Source organism: Lipotes vexillifer, unplaced genomic scaffold (assembly GCF_000442215.2).
Source record: "Lipotes vexillifer unplaced genomic scaffold, Lipotes_vexillifer_v1.1 scaffold147, whole genome shotgun sequence".
In the NCBI taxonomy this organism is placed as follows: Eukaryota; Metazoa; Chordata; class Mammalia; order Artiodactyla; family Lipotidae; genus Lipotes; species Lipotes vexillifer.
In genome coordinates this window covers 4,052,798-4,063,507 of record NW_006778796.1, presented here as the reverse complement: position 1 = coordinate 4,063,507, position 10,710 = coordinate 4,052,798, and the positions used below count along the sequence as shown (strand labels likewise).

At 40.8% G+C, this 10,710-nt stretch overlaps 1 protein-coding gene across 1 annotated transcript in view; it reads left to right on the top strand.

The window, feature by feature from the left end:
* PKHD1 (PKHD1 ciliary IPT domain containing fibrocystin/polyductin) overlaps positions 1-10,710 on the top strand; it is a 433,351-nt gene that overhangs the window by 188,672 nt on the left and 233,969 nt on the right. The window contains exons 41-43 of the mRNA XM_007451921.1: positions 371-427; positions 663-793; positions 10,412-10,524. Of these exons, the coding sequence (XP_007451983.1) occupies positions 371-427; positions 663-793; positions 10,412-10,524 (301 nt within the window). The remainder of the gene's footprint in view (positions 1-370; positions 428-662; positions 794-10,411; positions 10,525-10,710) is intronic.

Here is a 10,710-nt window from a genome sequence, read left to right as displayed (position 1 = left end):
TCCTGCTCTTCCAGGGGAAGAGAAGGGCATGCAGATGGCTGGTGGCCAATTCAAATAGCTAAGGCTGGGGCTGGACCTGACACAGGGGTGTGTGACATTTAACTACGAAGACAGTCAGACTCTTCCTAAGAAGTAAAACGGTAGATCTATCTCTTTGTTATTATTTTTTTAATTTAAAATGAGCTTCTGATTCATGATACTCTAGAACTAAAAAGTTCACATAATCTGAATCTGTTTGTCTGGTTCATAGATAAAAACACAACACAAAATCAAAACAAGCCACACCAAGAAAAAGAAATAGTATTTCAGCATCTCTCATTTTCCTGGGTGGCATGAAACGTGCTGAGCTAACATGATCTTTTGTTCTCAGGTACATCCCCCGAGATAAGGTATATCCCTTGGGAGGTTATTCCTGGAAGAGAAAATGGTAAATATGTAAATTGGTTTTAAAACTGTCACCATCCATTTAAGTCATCATACATTTTATAGACAAGCCTGCTGGCAGTATGTTAGATATATTAAATTTGTTGAACACACTAGATGTTAATATATATACATATACGTGTATGCAGGATGAGAACTATAACGTGTATTAGTAGAAATAAGAACGTTGAGTTGAGTACATTTTAATTATGTTGGTGAATCCCCTTTTCTTAAATTAGACTGGTCAGAACAGGGGAATATAATAAGAAACAATGTGATCATCAGTGTTTCTGGCGCCGAGGGACTTTCCAGTACTGAAATGATGACACCCTCTGGTATCTACATCCGTGATCCCACCAATGTTGTAGAGGTAAGATCTTCAGCTCCCAGGACGGTCAGAAGTGAGAGGCATAAAATTCACTCCGGAAGTTATCCATAGTAGCAGCATCAGTGGTGTGGTATGCAGCATCTACTAGCTGCACAATGGTAACAGGAAACTACTTTATGATTTTGGGTTAAACAGTGCTTTAGGATAAATGCTATGACTTCCCAGAGAATTCCTGTGAACACACTTTGAAGCAATATTTATACAAAGCAAAACAAAGTAGATATTGATTATTTTCTAGTCATTTAGATTAATGCAAACTAAAATATCTTCCTGAGCCATCTGCCGTGGTTGCTGAATTTGGTCTCGATTCCAATAATAATGACTTACTAAATCTTCACTATGTTACTATACTAATGTGGTCATATTGTTGCCCTTTAAGAGTGTTCAAAACTGAGGGTCAGCAGAGTCATGAGGTGTGTGAGATCACATCACATTCTAGGATGAATGAATTACATTTGACCCTTGAACAACATGGGTTTGAACTGCATGGGTCCACTTACACTCGGATTTCTTTCAATAGTAAATATTACACTACCACACTATCCACAGTTAGCTGAATCCTTGGACGTGGAACCATGGAAACCGAGGGATCATATATATGGAAGGTGGACTATAAATTATATGCGGATTTTTGACTGCGTAGAGGGTTGGCACTCCCAACCCCTGCATTGTTCAAGGGTCAGCTATACACTCTGATGGCCTTGGTTTTTTATCCCATTATTTAATACAACTTAACATTACTTCTTCTTGGTAAATTTCTCTCTAAACACTTTAAGAAACTAATTTTTCTGGTAGTTTAACCATAGATCCGTGAATGAAGAATTGCATCAGAGTAGTGGGAAGGCCATTTAGTTTCCCCTTTTCCAATAATTTTGTCCCATGGACCATCTATGAAAGGGTTAAGGGTCTCACTCTTCAGGACTCGGCTCTGAGTACCTACTGTGTCATGACAGTTATGCCAAGTTTCTGAGGACCGGAGAGAAGGAACTTCTCCCTCTCTGATCATCTGTTTTTAATTACCCCCAGCTGAATAACCCCTAATAAAAGTCATGGCTATCTCCTCAACCCTCCGCCAGACTCTTAATTACCTTTATTCCAAGCACAGTGCTTACACACTATTTTCGGTGCCTACTGGGAGCAGCTAATGTGCCAGTGAGGACAGGAGGCAGCAGTGCATGGATTGAAGGAAACCAACCTGTAGACGCAGAACAATGAGAGTGACGTTTAACTTGTTGGTGACCACAGGGCTTGCTGCACAGTTATGCCAGCAAGCTTTGGGGTCTAAAGAGTTATGTTTTTGCCTAGTTTCTTGGGTAACATGATCTTGACTACTCTGAAGTAGTAGGCCTCAGGGTTGCCCGGGTCATTTTCCTTCAGGAGGCTGGAATGTATCTAAATCCCACATTGAGTGTCAGAGGTGCTGCCTGGCTTTGCTTCACCGGGTAGCTCATTGCCTCCTGGGTGGGTGTTCTGGCCACTACTTGACTAGTAAGAAATGAGCTGACGAGCAGTTACCACAGAGAGCAGTATGTAGGCTCCTTAAAAAACTAAAAATAGAGTTACCATATGACCCAGCAATCCCACTCCTGGGCGTATATCTAGTTCGAAAAGATACGTACACCCCAGTGTTCATAGCAGCACTATTTGCAATGCTTCCAAGACATGGAAGCGTTCCTCAAAAAACTAAAAATAGAACTACCATATGATCCAGCAATTCCACTACTGGGTATATATTCAAAACAAACAAAAACACTAATTCGAAAAGATACATGCACCCCAATGTTCATAGCAGCATTATTTACAACTGACAAGATACAGAAGCAACCCATCAACAGATAAATGGATAAAGAAGATGTTATATATATATAAAATGGAATGTTACTCAGCCATACAAAGAATGAAACAATACCATTTGCAGCAACATGGATGGGCCTAGAGATTATCATACTAAGGTGAAGTAAGTCAAAGAAAAAGACAAATACCATATGATATCAATTATATGTGGAATCTAAAAAAAAAATGATACAGAAGAGCTTACTTACAAAACAGAAACAGACTCCCAAACAGAAAACAAGCTTATGGTTACCAAGGGGGAAAGGGGGGAGTGGGGTAAATTAGGAGTTTGGGATTAACAGATGCCAGCTACTATATATAAAGTGGATAAACAGCAAGGACCTACTGTATAGCACAGAGAACTATATTCAGAATCTTGCAATAACCTATAATGGAAAAGAATCTGGAAAAGAATATATATATGTATATATATATATACACATACATATATATATGTATATATAACTGAATCACTTTGCTGTACACCTGAAACTAACACAAAACAAACAAGCAAAACAAAACAAAAGAAATGAGCTGGCTATATAGGTGCAGAGAACCAAAGAGCCACCTACAAACTTATAGGTCACTTGAGTCTTTGCAGACTGACCTGCAGAACAGTGCCTAGAAAACAATGAAAAATTTGAGCCCAAAACAAATTGTTTGTTCTCTCTTAGATGCCTTCCCTTTCCATCCATTTACTTTCTTCCTCTTATATCCACTTTACAAAATTGAAAAATAATACAGTGCATGTGTTTGGAGAATGAGATTTTAGTTTAAGCTGGTAATGTAAATTCATTAAGTATATTCATTAGGTAAATTCGTGACATTTTCATCTTCATTGATCTTAAAATTCTGTAGTTCTCTTTTCATTAGCTTATTAACTTTTAGACCTTAGCACAGCATCTGAAACCTAATAGTTGTTTGGTAAAAATTAATGAAATATAATGAATGAATGGCTGTAGGTATAATTCCATTATCAAAGAATAGGGGAAAGAAAAAGGAAAGTAAAGAATAGATTCCAAGATCCCGCAATCATTTTGATGACTGACAAGTAAGATGTTTCATCTGTGTCAGCATTTAGATCCTGTGGAATTCACCTCTCAGTGCTAAATTTTGCACAGTCCTCTCCAATTTTGCAGCTGCACCACTGGGGTTCCGCTGTGCTGTCTCTTTCATAGTCTATTGTCTGGAGTGTGCCACAACCAAGGACATAGGTGTGACTGGTAGTATGTGTCAGAACCTAAAAATTAGGAACTTCTCTTAGTGCCAACGAAGGTCATTTCAGTCAGTGGGCAAAAAGTAACCTAGTGTTTATTAGGTGTGTCCTATGTGGATGATACACAGAGTGCTTTGAAAAATATATTTTAGAAATATATTTTTATCCCAAAGTGATAATAAGGAGGCTACAACAACAATGATAAGGTGGCAGTGGTAGATGCCAGCTACTATATATAAAGTGGATAAACAGCAAGGACCTACTGTATAGCACAGAGAACTATATTCAGAATCTTGCAATAACCTATAATGGAAAAGAATCTGGAAAAGAATATATATATGTATATATATATATACACATACATATATATATGTATATATAACTGAATCACTTTGCTGTACACCTGAAACTAACACAAAACAAACAAGCAAAACAAAACAAAAGAAATGAGCTGGCTATATAGGTGCAGAGAACCAAAGAGCCACCTACAAACTTATAGGTCACTTGAGTCTTTGCAGACTGACCTGCAGAACAGTGCCTAGAAAACAATGAAAAATTTGAGCCCAAAACAAATTGTTTGTTCTCTCTTAGATGCCTTCCCTTTCCATCCATTTACTTTCTTCCTCTTATATCCACTTTACAAAATTGAAAAATAATACAGTGCATGTGTTTGGAGAATGAGATTTTAGTTTAAGCTGGTAATGTAAATTCATTAAGTATATTCATTAGGTAAATTCGTGACATTTTCATCTTCATTGATCTTAAAATTCTGTAGTTCTCTTTTCATTAGCTTATTAACTTTTAGACCTTAGCACAGCATCTGAAACCTAATAGTTGTTTGGTAAAAATTAATGAAATATAATGAATGAATGGCTGTAGGTATAATTCCATTATCAAAGAATAGGGGAAAGAAAAAGGAAAGTAAAGAATAGATTCCAAGATCCCGCAATCATTTTGATGACTGACAAGTAAGATGTTTCATCTGTGTCAGCATTTAGATCCTGTGGAATTCACCTCTCAGTGCTAAATTTTGCACAGTCCTCTCCAATTTTGCAGCTGCACCACTGGGGTTCCGCTGTGCTGTCTCTTTCATAGTCTATTGTCTGGAGTGTGCCACAACCAAGGACATAGGTGTGACTGGTAGTATGTGTCAGAACCTAAAAATTAGGAACTTCTCTTAGTGCCAACGAAGGTCATTTCAGTCAGTGGGCAAAAAGTAACCTAGTGTTTATTAGGTGTGTCCTATGTGGATGATACACAGAGTGCTTTGAAAAATATATTTTAGAAATATATTTTTATCCCAAAGTGATAATAAGGAGGCTACAACAACAATGATAAGGTGGCAGTGGTAGTGGTGAGGTGTGTGTGTGTGTGTGTGTGTGTGTGTGTGTGTCAGAAACCTGTCCTCTTCGTGTTGTTCTGATGCTCAAGAGAGAGATATCCCTTATATTGTGAGGAACTGTCTCACGGGGCGTGGCGTTTATGTTCTGCTCTGTGAGTGGTTCAGAGCTGACTGCCCCTTAAGAGGATAGAGCCAAGCCTTGCATGTGCTCAGTTTTTGTGACCCCTTTACCCACCTTGCTTTTCAGTTTCCTTGCAGTTTGGCAAAACATTTTTTTAAAGCCACTGTATTACTGTGATTCATTAGGCTATTTCTTTTTTAAACTTTTAATTTTGAAATAATTTTAGGCTCAGAAGTTGCAAAAATAGAACAGAGAGTTCCTGTGTGTCCTTCCGCCAGCTTCCCCCAATGGTAACATAACCATAACCATCGCCATAGAGCAATGGCAAAACCTGGAAATGGACATTGGGACAAGACTGTTATGTAAATGAAAGCCCTTATTTAGACTTGAAGGTGACCTAATCCTAGTGACTGGGCAACCAATCCAGATAGCCTAAACCCTCTCTCCTACATACAGAAGTTGACCTTAAAATCTCTGGCCTGGCAGGTAGGCAGGAAGAAACGAAGCTGATCCTTAATTAAGTCTCTGCAGTTATTTGTGGTTGTACATTGTTCCTGGAATGCTTGGACACAGAGCCTAGGACCAAATGCTCTGCCCAGTGCATGGAATTCACCTGGGCGCCCAGGAAGCCATCTTTACAGTTCACTCACCCTCAACCCTGCTTGGTATAAGGGGATTTCAAGTGCGATATTCCTTTTTAGTTTTCATAGCCACAGGTGGTCTGCCTGCCTCCCTGCCCAGGCTGCTGCTGAGCCAGGTCCAGGGCAGTTTTTCTGAGAAGCAAAACCTGAGCTTTGTGCCTTCTTGCTAGTGAGGACTCAACATGATAGTCCCATCTGAATGTACAAGGAACTTGGAATATTCCTTTGTATACTCCTTAGATAGGCTTTGCCAGGCTTTGCATGCATCACCTTGCAGTGTTCGGAGCACTTCATTTCCAGGCTGTCTCCCCACTGCACTCCAACATCTGAGTCTCTGACTCCTTTATGGGTGTTTCTTATCTGTCCAGAGGCTTCGTCTTTCCAGGAGACATAACCTATGTTGACCTCAGGCTGGAAGGTCTTTGCTCTCCATCAGCGAGAGACTGTTCACTCCCAGAGCTCCAGAATATCCCACGTGTCTGTGGGATATTGGACGTTTCCCATGACCAGACCCCTGTTTAGAACAGCCAACAGAAACCCCCTGAAGACCAGCCCTTTGAAAACATCCATTTAATTTGAGGGGAATTTGTTCTGGTTTGTGAATCAATTTTGTAAGGAATTCTGTGTTTAAAGGCCGATTTCAGCTCTCTAGCTCTCTCCACTCAATAGCTAATGTATATTTAAGAGCTGCCTGAAGGGTTAACTCACTTTTTTTTTAGTGACTACAGATGCACACCACAAGGAACTGGCTTACTTGGGCAGTTAATTTCTCTCTGGAATTTCTCTTGCTTGAATGTCCATAATACATTGACTTCCGCAAAGAATTGATTTCCACACAAAATTCCCTGCTTGCCTTAAACCCTTCCCCACAAGCCGCCGGCTGCCTGCATACATATGTGGGTTCTGCTCACAAATCGTTTGTAGCATACCCAACTGGAATGCAGAGTAAAAAGGACTGGAAAGTAATGTCATCTGACTGTTCAAGTGCTTCTTTTAAAAGAAAAGTGAGCCTTATTGGCTAACAGAAGACCGAAATTGCAATATCCTGCCCAGCTATAAATGCACTTGGAAAGCATTTATACATGACCACCCAGATGCTCCAAAAATACTATTGACACCACGGAAGATGATTCAAAAAATCTGTTCATTCAGTCAAAATACATGCTCTCTGAGCACCTGTATGGCCAAGGTGATGAATAAGGATGAAGTCCTTGAAATATATTCTGCATATGTTTGAATCTTTCCCTTCCTCGTGGAGTCATGGTAATGAATTAGCATCTTGTTGGTAATGAAATAGAGGTGTACGTCCAAGTGAGATGATCATTTCTAGCCTCTAGTGCACCTTTCTTTTTTTTTTGGCTGTGCTGCGAGGCACGTGGGATCTTAGTGCCCTGACCAGGGATTGAACCCAAACCCCCTGCAGTAGAAGTGCAGAGACCTAACCACAGGACCGCCGGGGAAGTCCCAGTGCACCTTTCTTATTGTTTGTATACTTGCAGAAAAGGTGGGTGTTTCAGAAGCCTCCATTCCCTAACCCTCAATTCTTATATACTCATGGCCTTTCTCGTGGCTCATGGGGGTGGTAGAGACACAGCCACTCAATGCCGGCTCTGTGGAAGGTGGAGCTCCATAAACACAGCCATATTACTTGCTCGTGTTTCTGTGAGGGCACTTGTATTTGGTGCTTCTATTGGATGCTTGTATTTGCCAGCCCAATGGCAGTGATTATTCCAAAACTGAGGATCATAAGTCCATGTCTTGTTTTCTAGCACGAGGGAAGAATGAGATAACTGATGCAATGCCAGTAAGTGTTCTTTGGGGGAGTGTCTAGTGGCAGATTTGGTTGTTTAAAAAGATATAAAAGCCCTCCCAGTAAAGACTGTCAAATTATTCATATTGTAATTAACCATGTTTTTATATTTAGGTTGGCCTTTCCATCAAAATGTGGAGATGGGGTACTGGAAAGTGGGTATGGGTTATTTCAAGAACAAGTGAAGACTTTCGACTTTTTTTTTTTTTTTTTTAACCGTGCTTGTATTAACATTTGGGGCCGCTCACATTTGTGAGAGGCTGTCCTCTATATAACAGCATCCCTGGTCTCTATCCACTTAATACTAGTAAAACCCCTCTCCCTCTGAGTGTGACAATGAAAACGGTCTCCAGAGATTTCCAGATGCTCTCTGGGGAACAATATCATCCCTGGCTGACAACCACAGCTCCAGACTCTGCCACCCCAAGATAACTGGGGTCCTAGAGATGTGTCCCAGGTGTCCTGAAGTCATGTTAACACCTTGAATAGTGATTCAGCTTCATATTCAATGATGTCCAAAAATCACTTTTAGTATGTGGTAAGACATGTGATTGGAATTTTAAGTGGCCTCAGAAAATTGGAGAAATGCTTAGAATCCAAAAGAATGAAGTGCAGTAAAGAATGGGCCACTAGTGCACAAAGAAAGAAGGCGTTCTGTAATGGAGTGAAAGAGGAGGCATGGCTGGTGGATTACAGATACCCAGGGTGAGAGAGCCTTCAGTGCCCACAGTGAACTACTGGCTGATGTTCAGGAAACGGTACCTGTGGTTGTGTCAGCATGAGCTGGCTCCCCTGGCCAGGTCCCAGCTGCTGCCTGCTGGCCAGGCCTCCCGTCTCATTGTCAACTCTGGCCCACATTCATACTTCTCCAGAGGCTGACAGCCTCCAGGTGCTGGGGTTCTGGTTCCTTCTCTCACATAAGCCAGGAGTTGTGTATTGTTTGTTTTAAAACATCCTATTTCAGTTTTTCTTCCATACCGACTTTGCTTGCTTGCGTGTGCTTGTGCATATGTGTGTGTGTTTGTGTGTGTGCATGTAAGCACATGCGTGTGGAACATGTGGCACTCCCAGAGAGGAGCAAACGTCTTAAAATCCCCTTCTGTAGGGAGTACTGCTATATAATGACTGCCAGTGGGTCACCCAGGTTCAGAGGGCTGCCTTTAATAATACCTAAAGTCCTTTCCTTTAAAAATTAAAGCCAATAAAATATTAGTCTAGAATGGCTGAAGCTATGGGATGAAATGAGTTTGCTAACCTAAGGATAAACAGAGAACAGCTATGATTCAAGGGGTGTGATTGCGGTCTTTGGTCTTAATCCTTACTCACAGTGTAGTATAATAAACTCCTCGAGCTCTCTAAAAGGCTGGAAGAGCTCTGTCCTTGAGTGGGTCAGAACTTCCTCTTTCAGTTCTAACCCTTTTCTGTGTCTCATCCCAACGTGCATATCCCTTACCATCTGCACTGATATTAAATAACCATTGCAGATAATCTCAGTATTTTTCTTCTGTTCAAAGGATCAGAGAGAACACTGTGTGGAGACTTGGCTTTAGGGACGACTTTGCTCCCGAGTATTTTTTACACACTAGAGAGGAGAGCTTGTATGAAGTGACAAAAGTAAGCTTCTCACTGTGGAAATTTACAAGGACGTTTTAACATGAGATGCCAGCTATTGAGGTGGACAAAGTACAGTCAAATTGAACTGCCTGGAGGAAGAGGAATGAGCATACATATATATTTTTAGATTTACAATGTTGTGTTTAATTTCTGCTCTACATCACAGTGACTCAGTTACACATATGTATATTCTTTTTCATATTCTTTTCCATTATGGTTTATCACAGGATATTGAATATACTTTTCTGTGCTGTAGGACCTTGTTGCTTATCCATTTTATGTATAATAGTTTGCATCAGCTAATCCCAGACTCCTAATCCTTCCCGCTCCCCCACCCCTTGGCAACCACAAGTGTGTTCTCTATGTCCGTGAGTCTGTTTCTGTTTCGTAGATATGTTCATTTGTGTTGTATTTTAGATTCCACATATAAGTGATATCATATGGTATTTTTCTTTCTCTGTCTGACTTGCTTCACTTAGTATGATAATCTCTAGGTCCATCCATCCATGCTACTGCAAATGACATTATTCCATTCTTTTCAATGGCTGAGTAATATTCCATTGTATGTGTGTGTGTGTGTGTATCTATATATCTATATATCTATGTATACAGACACCACATCTTCTTTATTGGAATGAGCGTATGTTTTTTTTTTTTCTTTTTTTCTTTTTTTCTTTTTTTGTGGTACGCGGGCCTCTCACTGCGGTGGCCTCTCCCGTTGCGGAGCACAGGCTCCGGGCGCGCAGGCTCAGCGGCCATGGTTCATGGGCCCAGCCGCTCTGCGGCATGTGGGATCTTCCCGGACCGGGACACGAACCCGTGTTCCCTGAATCGGCAGGCGGACTCTCAACCACTGCGCCACCAGGGAAGCCCAAGAATGAGCGTATTTTTGAACCAAGGTATATCAATATACCTTGGCAGCGAGTAAGTGAAAAAGCAGAATGAGCACATAGCAGAGTGTTTCTTTCCGGCAGCCTTATTGTAATGGACTGACTATGATTTAACTGTCCTTAATTTCCATAGGGAAACAGGGTGTGTGCTGCTGGCTATGGCTACTTTTTTCACCTTGTGACCAACCAAACATCCCAAGCTCCACTTCTTTCCTTTACCCGGAACAGTGCACATGCTTGTAAGAGGTAACTTGGGGGAAGTTCATCTACATTTTGGGTGTAATCCTTATGGTTTAACATTTTTTTGCACAACACTCACAGAGAGGGTTGTGTAATGCTTGGCATCCATGTGAGATTTGATGATGTGTCTGAGTGAGCATCTTGGATCATAAATTTGGTGGTGAAGGGAAGGGAAAGAGGGAGAGGGCACTC